At 43.4% G+C, this 19,866-nt stretch overlaps 1 protein-coding gene across 1 annotated transcript; it reads right to left on the reverse strand.

Moving 5' to 3' along the window:
• Positions 1 to 9,771: 9,771 nt before the first annotated feature.
• On the reverse strand, positions 9,772 to 10,551 carry LOC133389651 (tRNA-specific adenosine deaminase 1-like). The gene has a single exon (XM_061637686.1). It carries the CDS (start codon positions 10,549 to 10,551, stop codon positions 9,772 to 9,774), a length of 780 nt encoding a protein of 259 aa, XP_061493670.1.
• Between the last annotated feature and the right edge of the window lie 9,315 nt (positions 10,552 to 19,866).

Raw genomic sequence — 19,866 nt, forward strand, 5'->3', positions numbered from 1 at the left:
TGTATGTATCGGTGGAGTTTCCTTTTCCCCCTTCTCTCCGACTGGAATTTAGCCTTGTTTACAGTGTCCCCTGAAGCTTTCCTGCTAGGGTGGTGTTGAAAACTAGCTTTCTATACGCTTCCTTCTCCTAGGATCTGTCTCCTAAGATATAGGTTCTTTCAGGATTTGGCTCCTAGCTCAGGGTGACCTTGGGCTGCCCTTATTAGTTATTGGTCTGAGCTGTTTTACTTCAATTAAATAACGGAATAAATGGGAGCTACTTACCCTCTTTTTGCTCTGCTGCTTAACTCGCCTTGACACTTTGTCAGCTGGGGCCTTGACGCTTCGTCAACTGGGGCTCCCTCTAGCTCGTGGAGCAGAGAGAGCTCGTGGAGAATTCCACCTTGTGGTTTTTCCCATTACAGTGTTGCAAGAACATCTGCATTTGGCTGACTTTCTCTTCTCCTAAAGATACAGGATCAGTCTTAGGCCCTGAACCTGGCAACCCTAGGTAAAAGGTTATCACTTCCCTGGTACAGCTTGCCGCCATTTCTCTTGCCTATCCTTCATCCGGGGGGGGGAGTGCCCACCAGCTGCAAGGCTGCAGAACTCAAACCTCAGCAGGCCTGTGTGTCCACAGTTTTGTGTTCTTCTGTGGATATGTGAATACAAAATACTGTGGAGTACCTGTGTGTAAAATTCATTGAATATCCCTTTAAAATACATAGAAACTCTTTTGCCAGGGCTCTGCTTCAAGGTACTTGAAGGGGTGCACACTGAATTTTACATGCATGTGTCCTTCAAATGAGTGGTGTGTGCAATCTATATTCATCATATAAATATAAAATGTAAAATGTTCATTGACCTCCCAAGAACTACTGCTGTAATGAAGCACAACTGAAGAAATATAAGCTTAAAACTGGGATGGGGAACTTGGGGCCCTCCAGATGATTTCACCTGTTTAGGAAATATTGCCATGCATTCACATTGCTGATTGGCTGGTATCACCCATTTGACCAGTCCTGGAAGCTTTGCACTCACTCTAATCACATACAGGCAATTTTACAGTAAAGTCAGCACATAATCCCTGACCTTTGGCCACACTGACTGGACCTGATGAGAGCTGAAATCCAACAACATCTGGAGGATCATGGGTTCCTCATCCCTTGGTTAAAGCAAAATAGTCAACCAGCATCTTTGCCTATTCAAGAGGAAGCCGAAGTTCCACCTAAAGCTGGGGCCACAGAGAGAAACATGCAACTGTTTGGGTTTCTTACATCTGCTGGTGCTTCTTCTCTAGATAAGTAATTATGTCTTAGGCTGCGGACATATTAGTTGCTTCAAAAGCAGCCAGGCCATTTTGTCTGGCTGCATTTTGAAACAACTCTGTCCACAGCTGGACACATCTTTCCTCCCCACTGCTGATGTGTGGAAATCATATATATCGAACAGATGGAAAGCTTTTTAATCTCAGTAGGCTGAAAGCAAAAAGTAAGGTAATTACAACCTCTGTCATAGAACTTCAGTGTGCTGATGATAACGTAGTCTCTGCACATTCAGAGAAAGATCTTCAAGCTATACTAAATGTCTTTCCAGAAACATATGGAAAGCTTGGGCTCTCGCTTAATATAAAAAACCCAAAGTGCTTCATCAGCAGGTGTGAACTAGTCCCTCTATAGCACCATCAATCCAGCTTAATGGTGTGACGCTGGAGAATGTTGATCATTTTTCTTATCGTGGCAGCCATCTCTCTAGCTGACATCAACGCTGAAATTCAACATCAGCTGAGCTCTGCGAGTGCTGCATTCTCCCAAATGAAGCATAGAGTGTTTGAGGATCGGGAATCAGGATATTTGCAGGGAGACCAAAATGCTTATTTACAAAGCCATTGTGCTACCGACCTTACCATACGCCTGTGAAACATGGACCAATTTATAAATGCCACGCCCAGCTTCTTGAAATATTCCACCCATGCTGCCTCTGGAAAATTCTGCAAATTACTTGGGAAGATACACGGATTAATGTTAGCATTTTGGAAGAAGTGAAGACCACCAGTGTTGAAACAATGATCCTTCAACATCAACTTTGCTGGACCACCATGTTATCCAAATGACTGATTACCTTCCAAAGCAGCTACTTTACTCCCAACTTAAGGATGGAAAATGGAATATTGGTGGACAGCAAAAGAGGTTTAAGATGTTCTTAAAGATAATCTAAAAAAAGTAACATGGGCATTGAGAACTGGGAAGTTTTGCCCATGAGCATCCCAATTGGAGGTCAGCTATTATCAAAGGTACTATGGACTTTGAAGAAGCATGAGTACAGGGCGAAAGGGACAAACGAGTTAAGCAAAAGGCATGTCAAGTAAATCCTCATTGCAACTGTCTTCCATCTGGAAATCTACATCCTCATTGTGGGAGGCTGTGTGGATCTAGGATTGGCCTCCCCAGTCACGTACGCACTGTTAAAGACCTTATCTTGGGAGACAATCTTACCCGGTCACTAGTGATCACCACTGAATTATTAGGACTACCCACAGCAAAGCGCTGGGCCAATCACTGTGTCTGCCTGAGCCTACAGCAAAGTGTTTCATTGGATACACCTGAAGTGGCAACGGGGTTGATGGTCAATCAGTTTTGAAGTATGTGTGAAGTTGACTTCAAGGTAAAGCACACTGGAGCTGCAACTTCTAAGGTTTTGGAGTAAGAAGGGGCACAGTTTGCCTGCCGTCATGTGTCTCCATGTTCCAAAAACAGAGGTGGAGGTGCAGTGAAGCCAGCAAACCTGCAAATACCCTCAGCCTCGTCTCCCCTATGGTTTGGTTTCTTGACATATTTCTGCTATAGGTATTTCTAGAGTGCCTGCAAATGCAACTCAAGTATGAATCAATTTTTGACATCTGCAGTTGCCTAATTTTGATTGAAAAAATGCTCCCACCAAAGTGGGATTAGGTCAAGTGGACTCCAATGGGATTGGTCAGGAAAAGCTTTTTATTTGTTTCTGTGGGATAGACACATGCTTGTGTTCTAGTGCAAGAAATTGGCATGAGAACAATGCTCAGAGGTGCCATTGTTTTGTCACCGCCCACGCTGCCTGCTCACCCTGAGAACTGGCTAGGGACAAAACCACCCAAATGCACCATGTGAAATGCACCATCATATGAAATGGAGAGCTGAAGATATGCTCAACAAGCTTATTCCTTAGTGGTATGTGTCTAGATTATATACCTCAAGCATGTTTCTTAAGGGTTGTATTCAACTAAAGTTTACTCAGAGTAGACCCATTAAAATTAATAGATCTAATTTAGTTATGGCTGTTCATTTCAATTGGGCTATTCAGAGTAAAGTTAGTTAAATACAACCATAAGGCCTCATCTGCACTATACATTTGAAGTAGTGTTCTACCATGCCCCTCAAAGAATCCTGGGAACTGTAGTTTGTTAAGAGTGCTGAGGGTTGTTAGGAGACCCCTATTCCTCTCATAGAGCTGCAGTTCCCAGAATTGTTCAGGAAGTGGGAACCACTCTGGGAATTGCAGATCTATGAGGGGAATAGCATCTCCTAACAGTCCACACACACAAAGTCCTGCCAAACAGAAAATCAGGGAGGACAAAATTCAACTTGGTCAAGCCTCCTCTAACTTGCAAGTGAAAAGTATTTTTGAGTGAAGGAGCATTGACCCGGTAATGATCCCCCTGGTTATGCTTTACTACTTCACACTTCTGTGAATCAGGACAGAGAGTGATGTAGGATTGCAAACCAAGCATTTGAAACTTGTTACAAGAGCAGCTTGGAGACCATAGATGCATTTTGTGGTAGATATGCAAATAAAAAGACTGTGTTGGAAGACACACTGTATGTTGTGTTATCTTCCAGGACAAATTGAAAGACTCACTATGCAATGAAGATTGGGGTGGGTGGGAGAGAAGAAACCTCACTAGGATTGACCTTTCAAAAAGCCGTTAGAACTTGAACTGCTTGAGTGATTTGTTGCAAGTCTTTGTTGAAGTCTTTGTTGAAGTCTTGTCCAAATGAAGAAAATAAAAAAGAACACAAACTCTGGCAAAAGAAATGCAAGAAGACAATAAATTCTAAAAAAGAATTTGAGGAGCACATTGCTAAGAACATAAAAACCAACAGCAAAAAATTCTATAAATACATTCAAAGCAGGAGACCATCTAGGGAGACGATTGGACCCTTGGATGATAAGGGAGTCAAAGGTGTACTAAAGAACGATAAGGAGATTGCAGAGAAGCTAAATGAATTCTTTGCATCTGTCTTCACAGTGGAAGATATAGGGCAGATCCCTGAACCTGAACTAACATTTGCAGGAAGGGATTCTGAGGAACTGAGACAAATAGTGGTAACGAGAGAGGAAGTTCTAAGCTTAATGGACAATATAAAAACTGACAAATCACCAGGCCCGGATGGCATCCACCCGAGAGTTCTCAAAGAACTCAAATGTGAAATTGCTGATCTGCTAACTAAAATATGTAACTTGTCCCTTGGGTCCTCCTCCGTGCCTGAGGACTGGAAAGTGGCAAATGTAACGCCAATCTTCAAAAAGGGATCCAGAGGGGATCCCGGAAATTACAGGCCAGTTAGCTTAACTTCTGTCCCTGGAAAACTGGTAGAAAGTATTATTAAAGCTAGATTAACTAAGCACATAGAAGAACATGTTGGCGTGTGTGCGTTGTTGCGTGAAACAGGATACATTACGTTGGAGTTAAGTTGAGCAAGAAACTTCTTCAGAGCATTAGAGCATGTTAAGAGTCTTTATTAAGACATTAAGGCTTTTCAGCAGTTTCCCCCCCCTCTAGCTCTACAGCACATTTCTCTTCAAAAGCAAAAGTAAGACAGCCTCTCAGTTCAGAGGCATGGTGCAGAATGAACACAACTCACAGACTCTGTTAGAACTTTCCCAGTCTATATCTTGATGGTTACCATGACAATGGCCTTCACTGTCCATTCCCAGACAGTGCAAAGACATAACTCCTCTTAACTTTCAGACTTGATGGAATACTACTAGGCCTCATGCCAACAAGCCCCCCTTTTTCTCATCATGTCTGTCAATTACAAAGAAATCTCAACATTACATAGTCATACAGTAATACATTTTTACAATACCTCTTGCAATACATTTCAGTACATTGCATCATACATTTTCAGTTCAATACAGTTCAAAATTACATCTCAGTACAGTTCAAAACTTTATTCACTCAAACTTTGGTTCAACACATGTCAAATAAAGTGTCTCAGGATCCATTTCTACAACTTTATTAATTCCAGGACTTGTTATTAATCCCACAGTAAATCTTTCAGGCAGTTTGCCTAAATTCGCTCTCGTAGAGCGTCTTAAAGGAACCAGAGCTTCGGCTCTCTCTGCCCCCCCATTTGTGCTTGTGCTTGGCACAACCTGCGCAGGAGCTTCCATTTCCTCAGCTTTTCGTTTCTTCGATCTGCGTTTCCCACAAATGAGCTCAGTTAAAGCATCTCTGAGAGGTATTTGTGTGCCTTCCACTTTAATGCCTTGATCTAGCTTAAATGTCTGTGATTGTGTTCGTGTTCGTGTGTCATCTGTTCCTGTAAGAATAACTGTCTGCCTTTGATCCCAAGGCTTTTCTGAGACTTTAATGCTTCTGCTCAGAATTAACTGCTGTGTTTCTGGACACCAAACTCTGAAATATGCATTCTGAAATCCCAAAACAAAACCTTGCTGTGCTCTGGGCGCAAGCTTGCCCCTCCTTTTTCCCTGTGGAATGTGGATCCAGCACCTTGCCCCGAATTTTTGAATGTGTTCTATTTTAGGCTTTCTGCCAGTAAGTTTCTCATAAGGAGACATTCCAATAGCACTGTGTAACACCCTGTTGTGAATGTAATTCACATAAAGAATTGCTTCTGCCCAGAAAGAATTCCCTAAACTGCAATCCATCAGCATGGCTCTCATTGCTTCCCCAAGCACCCTATTTTTTCTCTCAGCAGTTCCATTGGAAAACGGGCTAAATGGAGCAGTGAAATTCTGGTTTATTCCCTTACTCTCCAGAAAGTCACTCAATGCTTTACTCGTAAATTCCCCACCTTGATCTGAGTGAATCGCTTTCACAGTGACGTCATGTTGAGTTTCGATTCTCTTAATGAACAGTTTCAGCTTCTGCTCAGCTTCACTTTTATGCTTTAACAGAAAAACATGACAAAATCTTGAAAAATCATCTACCAGTACCATGAAGAATTTCGCACCTCCTCGTGAAGCATTTATTGGCCCTGATAAATCAACATGAACTAGCTGGTAGGGAGCTGTTGTGGTTCTCTCAGCCTCCCGGTTTATTGGTGCAATAGTCATTTTAGCTTGATTACAAGAATCACAATCCATTATCTGTCCACAGTCTCTTAAACGCATGTTTTCACTGTGCAAAGGGGTTTTCTTAATCGTGTCAAGGTTTGCATGCCCCAGCCTTTGATGCCATTCATGGACGCAGCCCTGATGTACCTGTGCCTCAGCATTTAACACAGCACACCCTGCTTGACTGCTCTTTATTACATACTGTGAATCATTCAGGCTTCCCTGCAAACACACTTGATCTCCCCTCATTACAAAACATTGATCTTTGTGGAACAAAATTGAATAATTACAACTCACCAGTTTGCTGACTGACAATATGTTATGAGCCAATTCCGGAACAAACAAACAATCTGACATTATCCCAAGTTTATCAAATCTCACCAGACCACGGGCTTCAACGTTCTTACGCGATCCATCAGCAAGTAAAACAAAGTCTTTCACTTCTTCTGAAACGTAAAACAAATGTCTGTCATTGATTAATATATGGCTTGCTCCGCTGTCAAGCAACCAGTTCACAGGTCGTAAATCTTGAGAGTTCTGTTTACAAACAAAGTTCACACTGCCTTGCTTCAAGCCTCCGTCCCTGGAGTTTCGCTTGACTGGACAATCTTTACGGAGATGCCCACGAGCCCCACAGGCAAAACAAGACTTCAGCCGCTGCTGCTCCCGCTTGTTTTCCTGTCTGCTTTCGACAGCCTGCTCCGGTTCGGCATTTTTCTCCTCCTTGCTTCTGACAGCTTCCATCAGCTCGGCTCTCTGCGCCTTCTGCCTCCGCTGCCATTCCTGGGACAAATCCTGCAACGCGTCCCACATCTGTTTAGCCGACGGCTCATCTCTCACACACATCAGTTGAGAATCCGATAGAGCCAAGATTATAAACGCCTGCGCCCTCTGGTCTCGATGCTTCCAGGCTGCGGTCAGTACCGCCGGGGGTTTTTCTTTAATCACTTCCCATAAATCCTCTTTTATCAGCAAAGCCCGCATCCTTGGCTTCCAGCTGCCATAATTCCTTTCATTAAGCTGTTCCGTCGGCAAGCCTCCCCCAGACAGGTTTACAGCCATGTTGCTCACCTCCGTCTGGTTCAATCAATCAAGCTGCCCTCTCTGGAACTCCGTCTGCCGTTCAGACCAGCAACTTACTCCCGTGTAATGCGCTGTGGATCTGGGCCCATAACCCCTGTTGGCATGTGTGCGTTGTTGCGTGAAACAGCATACATTACGTTGGAGTTAAGTTGAGCAAGAAACTTCTTCAGAGCATTAGAGCATGTTAAGAGTCTTTATTAAGACATTAAGGCTTTTCAGCAGTTTCCCCCCCCCCAGCTCTACAGCACATTTCTCTTCAAAAGCAAAAGTAAGACAGCCTCTCAGTTCAGAGGCATGGTGCAGAATGAACACATCTCACAGACTCTGTTAGAACTTTCCCAGTCTATATCTTGATGGTTACCATGACAACGGCCTTCACTGTCCGTTCCCAGACAGTGCAAAGACATAACTCCTCTTAACTTTCAGACTTGATGGAAAACTACTAGGCCTCATGCCAACAGAACAAGCCTTGCTGAAGCAGAGCCAGCATGGCTTCTGCAAGGGAAAGTCCTGTCTCAGTAACCTATTATAATTCTTTGAGAGTGTCAACAAGCATATAGATAGAGGTGATCCAGTGGACATAGTGTACTTAGACTTTCAAAAAGCGTTTGACAAGGTACCAAAGGCTTCTGAGGAAGCTTAGCAGTCATCGAATAAGAGGAGAGGACCTCTTGTGGATAAGAAATTGGTTAAGAAGCAGAAAGCAGAGAGTAGGAATAAACGGACAGTTCTTCCAATGGAGGGCTGTAGAAAGTGGAGTCCCTCAAGGATCGGTATTGGGACCTGTACTTTTCAACTTGTTCATTAATGACCTAGAATTAGGAGTGAGCAGTGAAGTGCCCAAGTTTGCTGATGACACTAAATTGTTCAGGGTTGTTAAAACAAAGAGGGATTGCGAAGAGCTCCAAAAAGACCTCTCCAAACTGAGTGAATGGGCAGAAAAATGGCAAATGCAATTCAATATAAACAAGTGTAAAATTATGCATATTGGAGCAAAAAATCTGAATTTCACATATACGCTCATGGGGTCTGAACTGGCGGTGACCGACCAAGAGAGAAACCTCGGGGTTGTAGTGGACAGCACGATGAAAATGTCGACCCAGTGTGCGGCAGCTGTGAAAAAGGCAAATTCCATGCTAGCGATAATTAGGAAAGGTATTGAAAATAAAACAGCCGATATCATAATGCCATTGTATAAATCTATGGTGCGGCCGCATTTGGAATACTGTGTACAGTTCTGGTCGCCTCATCTCAAAAAGGATATTATAGAGTTGGAAAAGGTTCAGAAGAGGGCAACCAGAATGATCAAGGGGATGGAGCGACTCCCTTACGAGGAAAGGTTGCAGCATTTGGGCTTTTTAGTTTAGAGAAAAGGCGGGTCAGAGGAGACATGATAGAAGTGTATAAAATTATGCATGGCATTGAGAAAGTGGATAGAGAAAAGTTCTTCTCCCTCTCTCATAATACTAGAACTCGTGGACATTCAAAGAAGCTGAATGTTGGAAGATTCAGGACAGACAAAAGGAAGTACTTCTTTACTCAGCGCATAGTTAAACTATGGAATTTGCTCCCACAAGATGCAGTAATGGCCACCAGCTTGGACGGCTTTAAAAGAAGATTAGACAAATTCATGGAGGACAGGGCTATCAATGGCTACTAGCCATGATGGCTGTGCTCTGCCACCCTAGTCAGAGGCAGCATGCTTCTGAAAACCAGTTGCTGGAAGCCTCAGGAGGGGAGAGTGTTCTTGCACTCGGGTCCTGCTTGCAGGCTTCCCCCAGGAACCTGGTTGGCCACTGTGAGAACAGGATGCTGGACTAGATGGGCCACTAGCCTGATCCAGCAGGCTCTTCTTATGTTCTTATGTTTATTTATTTATTTATTTATTAATTAAATTTCTATACCGCCCCATAGCCGAAGCTCTCTGGGCGGTTCACAACAGAATAAGACATCAATATATAATTAAAACCACATATTAGAGAATTCAAACACGCAAAAATACTAAAATGTTAAAAAACTAGCATACTAAAATGCCAAAAATATTAAAATGTTAAAAATGAGATGTTATAGTGTTAAATGATTAAAATGCCTGGGAGAAGGCCCCAAACAGCTCTAGATACTTGCCACCTAGAGTTTTGGCAAGCCATTTGGTGAAGATGTGACGGGTGGCCGTGTATCTGAGCCTTGGTGGTGTCAAGAGACGTTCCAAAAGCCGAAAGTTCTCATCTCGCCAGTAAACCCACAGCTGTTGCTGCTGGCACAGCAGCTCTTTCCCTGATACTCACAGCAGGACCAGTAATGTGTGACCCTCCCAGGCAAGGCAGTCTTGCTCCTGACCTGAGCCAGGTGTCGGCACAGCTCCGCCCTCTCTCACACGAAGTGCAGGTAACTGCGACTGTTCCTCACCCAGGAGCTCAAGGTCTGGCTGCGCAGGACCTTCCAGGCTTCTTGGTAACTGGCAGCACCTTCCTTGTATTCCCAGTAAGTCTGTAATCTCTTCGCTCTGAGAGTTTCTGGCAGACTCTCTTGTGGGATGCTTCTCACCAGCTTCAGGAATGCCTGGAAGAGTACCACCTTGCAGATCCAAGACCTGGACTTTGGGCTCCCAATTGCTTTCTTGGTTGTCCCCTGCTTGAAGCCATGTGAAATGACATCTAGTGGGTGCTCCGGAACAGCACTCCAGCTGATAGCTGCACCGCACGGCACCACCTTCCCTTGACCCAGAGCATGGCTGGCCTCAACTGCTTTGCGGCTGTGGACGAAGAGCAGCTGGGACTGCAGGGTTTCCACCTCTTGAGCCCGGAAACCGTCTGGCAAACCCAAGACAGGCCGACACCTTGCAACAATGGCCCTCTGCAGGGCCTCCTTGCTGTAGGGACAACGGCCCACGACCACGGCCGACAAGCAGATGGGCTGCTGGAGGAGATGCATCAGGAGAGCACCCTGGCAGCCAAGGACGTGCCAGCATGCCAGCTTATCGCTGCACGACATGGAGGCCGTCTGGGCCCCACGGCCTGGTTTGACCCGTAGAAGCCCCACGGTGTGGAAGTCACCACCAGGCCGGTGGGAGTCCCCTGCCTCTCCGGGGACACACTTGGCCCCAGTCCGGTGGACATCCACCACACTGGCTCCAGCACCATCCTTTTCCATCCAGCTCACTTCCACAACACAACCTCCCTCCTTTCACTCCATATCCCTACCACAAACCATTATGTTCTTAATGTTGCAATAAGTTTCATTGCAAACTATGGCAATTTTTTTAGCTGTTCTAATGATCTGCAAATCTGTTTCCCTAGGATTCTGCCAGTTCTAATTATAACTACATGGGTTGACTCATTAGTTATATGACTGTTATTTTTATTAAGTGTTTATTGATAAATTCCTGCAGTCTGTGGAAATATGATTCTTACGGAAGTTTTGCATTTGAATCCTGCCTTCAACATACTGATAGGTAGATTTCAAATGGATCCATATAATTTATAGTGTATCTGCTGCTTCCTCATTATTCTTCTTCCAGAGCAATCACTGCAGAGTCACAAACAAGCAATTCTACAAGTTGGCAGAGGGGTATTTGCGGAACAATAAAAACCAGAAAGGGACAATGCCATCTGTTCCTATAGAGATGTATGAACATTTACACTTTGAGAGGAAAAGCAAATAGTGGCATCATTTATTTTCTTTGATGTATGTCACAACAAAAGTGTTAAGGTTGGTCCATGAAAACATTGCACAGGACACACACGTACACATACACACACACTGAGAACTCATTGATGTACACCCCAAAAGCACTGAGCCAAATTCTTCAACCAAATTATTTTGACTTTTTTATTGTTCTGGCATGTCCACCAATGGCATCAGGTGGGTTTATTATATCTTGCAGCAAAATATATTAAAAATACTAAGAGAGAGGAGATAAATACTTTAAAGTATTTTAAATAATCCTGTCAATGGTTGTGAAAATCTTATTTATAAAAGAAGAAATGACTTTTAACATCACCTGATATCAAACAGCATGGTCTCTGTTAAATGGCATGCATACAAAGTTACTTGGATCCTTAATGCAATTGTCGGATTGACAACAAAACTTTAAAAATGAAAAGGAGTATGACGCTACCATGTCTGTCTGAAAGGCTGCACCAGAACATCAGTTTTCTGCAGTGCTGTTAAAAAAATATGGCAATGTTGCTGGAACAGCCCATAGTATTCTTGATGCTGATGTGAGAACAAGCTGTTGGACTAGATGAGCCTTTGATCTGATCCAGCAAGGCTCTTCTGATGTTCTTGTGACTTTGGGAAGCCAGTGCGATAACTCACCTGAGTGGTACGATTAATTGGCTGTTGTTTTCTCCTCCCCTTTTGTGCACTTTTCGTGCTTCTGTCTTTTTTTCTAAGTCCTTGTTAACTCCATAGTTTGCCCTTCTTTTTTCTCTAGCAACCAGGATGAATCCTTCCTGGGCTGGGTTCACTTGAGTTCAGGTAGTGCCTAGAAATTATTTTCTGCAAATGCTGCTACACAGTAAGTATGGGTGAATATTAAATAAGGCAAATGGGAAAACTTTGCGAAGAGGCTTGGGCATGATTTCTGCTTTGCAGGAGCTAAAAACCAGAGACTCATTAAGAATGTACTGTATAGTTTACAGCACAATGGTATATATGCCTGCTCTTTGTGTTTAATGGGGCTTACTTGCAGGTAAGTGGGTACAGGATAGCAGCCTAGGCTTTGGTTTAGGGTTGGCATTGGGGAAAAACAGAGTTCGTGTGCCTTTGACAGCTGTATGGCAGGCATAAATTCAACAGGTCAAGACTTTTCTCATGTAGAAATAAAATTATGGGGAAAGCTTCACCATGACTACTCTCTAATTTTGTCTTATTATGCCATGGCCCCATGGCAGCCATTTTGTGACTGGTGCCCCCAGCACTCTCTCAAAATTTGAAGTGTGCCCTCTGGTCTAAAAAGATTGGTGACTCCTGCTCTAACCACTGCACCACACTGGTCCTCTTTTTTTGCAGTATGAGGTGCAGGTGCTGCATACTATACAGAAGGGAACAAGAGTGGAAGTGTCCTGCTCTAAACCTGAGAGCAACACGTTTGCTTAGGGGACACCAGGCAAGCCACATGGCACACATAGATCTGATCTCCAATTAAGGATGGGGGAGAATTTCAATTCAGTTCACAATCAAAGGCAAACTTACCTAATTCAAACTTTCCAAAACAATACATGAACCAAAACCCAGCCCTCCTTTGACATTTGGAGTTCTCCAGGCAAGGCATGTGTACACAAATGCATATATTAATGAAAATAACATACAAAAATGCATGATATTAGAGAACATTGCTTTGCAAAAAATGTATACTTTAGGGAAAAATGCTTCAAAAATGTGTATGTTGGGGGAAATTACATACAAAAATGAGTATATATGGGGAAATATGCACAAAAATGCTGATGAATTTTCATGAGAACTTCACAAACTGATGTTGCAATGTGAAGAACTGAACTGAAGACTGGAAAAAATGAGAAACTAAGGGAAATTGAAATGGACAGATTTGACCATCCCTACCTCCAATGCCTGGCCACCACTCCCCCCCCAGCCCACCAACACCTACAGACTGAAGGGGCAGCCTAATGATAGGGCTGACCCTGCTTTAAGCTATGCCTGGGGAATGAGGGACCTTCAAACTTGCATCTTCTGGATCTCCTTCTTTAGCATGAGTCATTGTTCTGGGTGAGGGTCATGATATTAATTTTACACTGAAAGCCTAAGAGATTTTAGTAATTCAAGGCACATACTACTTTTCTTGATCCTAAAACTTTGAGACTGCCATATATGTTGTCTCTAAGCCTAGAAGTAGGAAATCCAGAAGTCCAATCCACGGATTACTGAAGAGAAACAGATCCTTGTGGTGGTGTACATAATGATGACTCATGATCTTGGCCTGGTTCTTATCCCCTTTTCCAGCAGGGAGCCATAGAACAGATGGCAAAGGCAGAGGAAATGAATAAAAGCATATAGTGATTAAGCTTTTTCAAAAATAAATAAATAAATAAATGAACACTTTTCATATTAACGCTAGCTAAATATGTCATGAGCACTTCCTACAGCTGGGGGCATTCCAGAACCATTAACATCAATGAGATGTGGCTTGCTTCTGTTATTTGTACAAGCACCAAACATGGTATTAAATATTTCTTAAAATAGTGCATTATCACTGATCGAATAAGGCATGACTGCATGATTGCAGAGGAGATACCGTACATGTATGTTAGGGCAAGAGTAAACAAGTGGCTTTGGATGGGAAAAGGCTAGAGATTAGCAGGTGAGTACATTTGTTGTGATGTCATTCACATTTCTATCTGACCTTTCTGTTCATGACTCTTAAGGTATCTCACGATAACAACATGTGAAATATTCAATCAGATTTTTAAGAAAAGCATGAAACAGTCAACATAAGATCAAATATGTAACAACCAAAAAACTGGACAAAACACAATTAATTCATCCCAAAGCCAGTTTTGGCCACATGCCAGAAAGTGAGCAATGAGGTAGACATGTGGCATTTCATGATGTTGCTGTTGAACAGACATGTCCCACTTTCCTACCACCATACCTCTGGGCCCTTATAGACATTTTTTTATGGTGTATTCATGATGATTTGTGCTCCTGAAAATATCAGGGCAGTTATATGCAATCCCAGTTTCAATACTGTTTTCAATAGAAGTTTTGTGATGGACATACTGCTTCCTTTACAATTAGTGCATTCCCCATAACTTTTTATACCACAGATGTTCCAGTTTATTTGCGTCCCAGTTTTTCTTCCCCTCCAGACAGCATTAATGCAATAATGCTGGGGAAGCATCACAGAAGTACTAATAAACTGGAATGATGTGTGGATGGTTCAGTATAAATTCACCACTAGTACACTATTATTGCATCAGTTACATGTTGCAGAATACACCTGTGGGACCCTCAGACAGTGAAGGGTGGGGAAATGACAATCAAAAGGGTTTTCCTTGTTGAACAAAGTGTGTGTGCAGGTTCTGAGTTTAGATGTAGTGCTAGAAGTAATAGTGCAAAGGAAGTGGGATGGTTTGTTTGTGAGAACAAAGAACATGGAATGGTTTGCTTCCAAATAGGCCAAATAACAATCTGTTGAAAAGAATCTAGGTGGCTTTAAGTCTCCCTGAAAAAAGGGGGCCTGGCAACTGACCCCACTTTAAGCACTGTTCATGCATACAGAAAGAAGTCCCCTCCCCCCGGCATTCTGTTCCCTTAACCATTTGATTGGGCCTGGAAGCAAACTGGCAAATTGGCAAGCTGAAACAACATTGGGGCAATATAATCAAAATGTCTTGCCTCTGACAATAATCTGGCTGTTGCGTTCTGCTCCAATTAACGCTCCTGTTCAAATGCAGCTCCACACAAGAGTGCATTGCAGTAATGCAGTCTGGATGTAACTTGGGTGTTGATGGCTGTAGTGAATTCTGATTTTTTTTTTCCGGAAGAAGATATTGTAGCTAGCACACTACCAAAGCTGCTCAACAGCTCTCTTGATATGGGATATCGCATGAAGACATCTACATCCACAAATGTTATTGATATTCATGTGTTATCATGAACCCAAAACAATCTCACGTAAACAGGTGTTTTCCCATAGTATCATGTGCATGGATGTACATGGGTAATAGCCTGGTCCCAGAGTATGGACTGAAGCCACAGGAGGCTACTAACTTGCTGAAGCGAAGCAGCCCTGGATCTGGTTAGTTCTGGGCTGAGCTTAAGCTGTTGCAGAAGTGATTTGAGTGCAGCCCCACACCCTGTGCTACATAATATCTTTTTAAAACCATCACAAACTAATGCTGACCTCTTGATACAAAGTCTTGTATTCCATTAATAGGGTTCCAGGCCATTCATCCCTCCATTGCTGTTCTAATAAACCTACTCTTTGGAATTCCCTCCCCTTGAATATTAGACAGGCGCCATCTCTATTACCTTTTTGGTGCCTACAGAAGACCTTCCTCTTTCAACAAGCCTTTTAAGTAGAGGGCAATGTCACTGGCATTTCAAAAGGAGAAAAGGAGAAAAATACTAGCAGGAAGGAACTTAGAAACGTTCTACAAACTGCCCCAGGTTTTGAAGACAGTGGTGTGCGTGTATAAAATAAAAGAGTTGAACCTCTGTTTAATCTTTGTCTTTCTCCACTGGAGCAAACATGAAAGGGAATCAGCAATTTTTGTCTTCATTTAAAATAATACTGCAATTCATTTGAATGCTGATCTTCATTTACCACCATTTCAATTCACCTGGTTGCCTACTGAGAATAGTACTGTGATAGTCTTGTCCTTCCATAAATTAAATAAGATGTCATATTAGTTTTACATGTTGACTCCTGATCAGCATCTTCCTAATACAGTTAAGAGAACTAGATCTTGGCCTCTTATTTTATCTGAGAGTTAATACTATGGAGGACTGGAGAATTTGGCAGGGATCCAGAATGGCAAATAGTTCCCCTCCCCTTACCCACATACCTACTCATTATAAAAGAGTGTAAGCTGGGGCATACCTGTGTGCTACTTGATCCAGCAAGAGTGATATGTATGTGAAAACAGACTTCTTTGCATAGGTCACCCCTCCGGATCTGCTGTTCACATTTGAGTCTCCTTCTGAATGATGCATCTCTGTAACATCAGCAGTCTCTAGAGCAAACCCTTCCTCCCTCAGGCCAATTTAATTTGCATGTTCAGAAAAATCCAAGCTCTGCCTGGTGAGAGTGGTCAGGACCATACTACTGACTCAAAAGGCTTATTTAGCCACCAACAGGCCACAATGGAGCCCAAGCTCAACAGGTGGCAGCATCAGCCCTAAATGCTGACTTTGTTTTGAAAACGTATGTTCTGCTTAATTTTCAGAACAAACTCAAGGCGGCTAACAAATCTGAACATCACAACAAAATTACAGCTTATATGCAACGGAGGGGAGTTGAAATACACCAAGAAAAACTTAATTGAGTGAGGGGGGAGAGGAATTATTGTGAACATACAGCCCAAGAGAATGGAAACTGAAGCTGGACAAGCTGGCAACCCTACGAAAGAACACAGAGGTGTGGTTCGCGCACAACGCTAAGCTATTAAACTATAGTTTAACAAGCGTTGTGAGTGAACCCTGCCCAGCGGCTTATCTGTGGTTAACTGCCACCCTGGGCTCCTGCTGGGAGGAAGGGCAGGATAAATAAATAAGAAACCATGATCTAAAGGCATAGCTTGCTGTTGAATTATGAATCTTGGCTTGTTTAAACTATGGCTAAGGGTTAAGTGCGAACCCTCCACTCTACCTGTCCTTAACCGTGGCTGGTTTGTTTGATCCACCCATTTAACCTAACGAGCAGCAGGGCTGCTAGGCAAGAGTGGCTGGGAAAGCAAACCTTTAGCATTGCTCAGTTGATGGCTGCACTTTCATTGAAAATGACGCCACTCCTAACTCTGCCTGGCAATAGACTCCTTTCCCTTCCCCAGTTCCTCCCTGACTGGCCCTTCGCTATGCACCTACTGAGCCATGGGGAGAGGAAAACTTCAAGGGCTTGAAGTCCACTCTGTCCAGGTAAGATCTCTTAACATATTTTGTACTGCTAAAAAAAGTTTCCTTATGGAAGCCAGATAGGGTTCATGAAACTGTGAGCCTGATAACAAATAATCGTGGCCATAAGACAAGCCAGTTGTTCATTATTTGATTTATATCCCGCCCTTCCTCCCAGTAGGAGCCCAGGGCGGCAAACAAAAGCACTAAAAACACTTTAAAACATCATAAAAACAGACTTCAAAATATATTGAAACAAAACATTGTAAAAACATTTAAAAAAAAGCATTAAAAACATCTTTTTTAAAAAAGGTTTAAAAACATATTTTTTTAAGAAAGAAGGTTTAAAAACATATTAAAAAGCAATTCCAACACAAATGCACACTGCGATAAGGTCTCAACTTAAAAGGCTTGTTGAAAGAGGAAGGTCTTCTGTAGGTACCAAAAAGATAGCAGAGGTGGCGCCTGTCTAATATTTAAGGTGAGGAAATTCCAAAGGGTAGGCGCCACTACACTAAAGGTCTGCTTCCTATTTGTGCAGAACAGACCTCCTGATAAGTTGTTATCTGCAGGAGCCCCTCATCTGCAGAGTGCACTGATCGACTGGGTATATAAGAGATAAGATGGTCTTTCAGGTATCCTGGTCCCGAGCTATATAAGGCTTTGTAGACCAAAACTAGAACCTTGAACCGTAGCAAATGGGCAGCCAGTGCAATTCTTTTAGCAGCGTTGGTGATACCCTGCCCCAGTGAGCAGTCTCTCCACCACATTTTGCACCAGCTACAACTTCCAGGCCAACTTCAAGGGCAGTCCCACATAGAGTGCATTACAGTAATCCAGCCTGGAGGTTACCAGTGCATGGACAACAGTGGACAGGCTATCCCAGTCCAGAAACAGCTGCAGATGTCTTACCCGCCAAAGCTGGTAAAAGGCACTCCTAGCCACTGAGATCACCTGGGCCTCCAAGAGCACCCCCAGACCACAAACTTGCTGTTTCAGAGGGAGTACAACCCCATCCAAACCAGGCAACTGACTAATTATCCGAACTCGGGAACCACCAACCCACAGCACCTCTGTCTTGCTAGGATTCAGAGTCAGTTTATTGGCCGTCATCTAGCCCACCACCGAGTCCAGGCAGCAGTCAAGGGCTTGCACAGCCTCTCCTGATTCAGATGTTATGGAGAAACAGAGCTGGGTATTGTCAGCATACTGCTGACATCTCACCCCGAAGCTCAAGGGTAGCCCCACATAGAGTGCATTACAGTAATCCAGCCTGGCCCAGTGCATGGACAACTGTGGTCAAGCTATCCTGGTCCAGAAATGGCCACAACTGTCTTAGCAGCCAAAGCTGGTAAAAGGCTTCCTAGCCACTGAGATCATCTGGGCCTCTAGTGACAAAGATGAATCCAGGAGCACTCCTAGACTATGAACCTGCTGTTTCAGAGGGAGTACGACCCCATCCAAACCAAACAACTAACCAGTTATCTGAACTTGGGAACCACCAACCCACAGCGTCTTTGTCTTGCTAGGATTCAGACTTAGTTTATTGGCCCTCATCCAGTCCACCACTGAGTCCAGGAAGCAGTCCAGGGCTTGCATGGCCTTTCCCAATTCAGATGTTACAGAGGAATAGAGCTGGGTATCATCAGCATACTGCTGATACCTTGCCCCAAATCTCCTGATGACCGCTCCCAAGGGCTTCATATAGATGCTAAACAGCATGGGGGACAAGATAGTACCCTGAGGCACCCCACAGCACAACTGCCAGGGGGCCGAAATACAGTCTCCCAGTGCTATTCTCTGAAAACAACCTTGGAGGTAGGATCAGAACCACTGTAAAACAGTGCCTCCAATACCCATCTCTCCAAATTGGCCCAGGAGGATACCATGGTCAATAGTATAAGTAAGACTAACAGGGTTGCACTCCCCCTGTCCTCCCACTAAAGGTCATCCATCATGGTGACCAAGACCAATTCAGTCCTATAACCAGGCCTGAACCTTGTGATGGGACTGAATCTGAACCTGAAATGTTTGCATTTTTAAAGACATGCCTGCCTGACAGTTAGCACCTAATTGTCAAAGGTCCTGAAAAACAATTTCCAAATGCATTTGTGGAAGACTCAATGATCATAGCATGCTCCCTGCACTGACCTTGGAGATCTAAAGTGCCTACATCCAAGGGTGTGGTCTAAAAGCATATGAAGCCATCATCTTGCTGAAGTTAAGCAGGTCTGGTCTGGACAGTGCCTGGATGGGAGGCCACTTGGGAACCACATGTATGCTGCCTTTGGTTCCCTGATGAAAGAAAGGTGGAATATCAATGTAATAAATAAACAAACAAATAAATAGAGGCAGCTCAAAGAGGTTATTGCTACCCTTACCTGTTGCTTTGCTAAATACTTAATAAAGTTGGAGCATTTCTCAAGACATGTGCTCATCTACTCAATGGGTGAAGTTCGGATGGGAAGAAGTTGGGCCATTTGGCAATGGGGTGATATTCTTTAAATAATGATAGCTCCCAGACGGAGTAAAATTAAGAGGGAGGAGAATGGCAGATGATTGGGTAAAGCCAATAAAAAGTGTGGCAGCTGAGTGGAGGAAGGAAAGAGTTAATGAGCTCTTGACTGCAAAGTGTGTTGGGCATTTGTTTGATAGGTAAAGGGAAGGGGATGATGATGATGATGTTTATATCCCACCTTTCTCCAAGGAGCTCAAGATGGAGTACAAATATGTTTTTTCCTCTCCCAAGTTTGTCCTCACAACAACCCTGTGAGAGACAGTGACTGGCCCAAGGTCACCCAATGAGCTTCATGGCCAAACAGATTTGAACCGTGGTTTCCCAGGTCCTAATCCGACACTAACCACATTATACCACACTGATATCTGGAAAAG

The sequence above is a fragment of the Rhineura floridana genome, chromosome 7, assembly GCF_030035675.1.
Source record: "Rhineura floridana isolate rRhiFlo1 chromosome 7, rRhiFlo1.hap2, whole genome shotgun sequence".
NCBI classification, from domain to species: domain Eukaryota; kingdom Metazoa; phylum Chordata; class Lepidosauria; order Squamata; family Rhineuridae; genus Rhineura; species Rhineura floridana.

Excerpts from the sequence above, each read along its gene's own strand:
- LOC133389651 (XM_061637686.1), bottom strand. The coding sequence starts at position 10,551 with ATGGAAAAGGATGGTGCTGGAGCCAGTGTGGTGGATGTCCACCGGACT.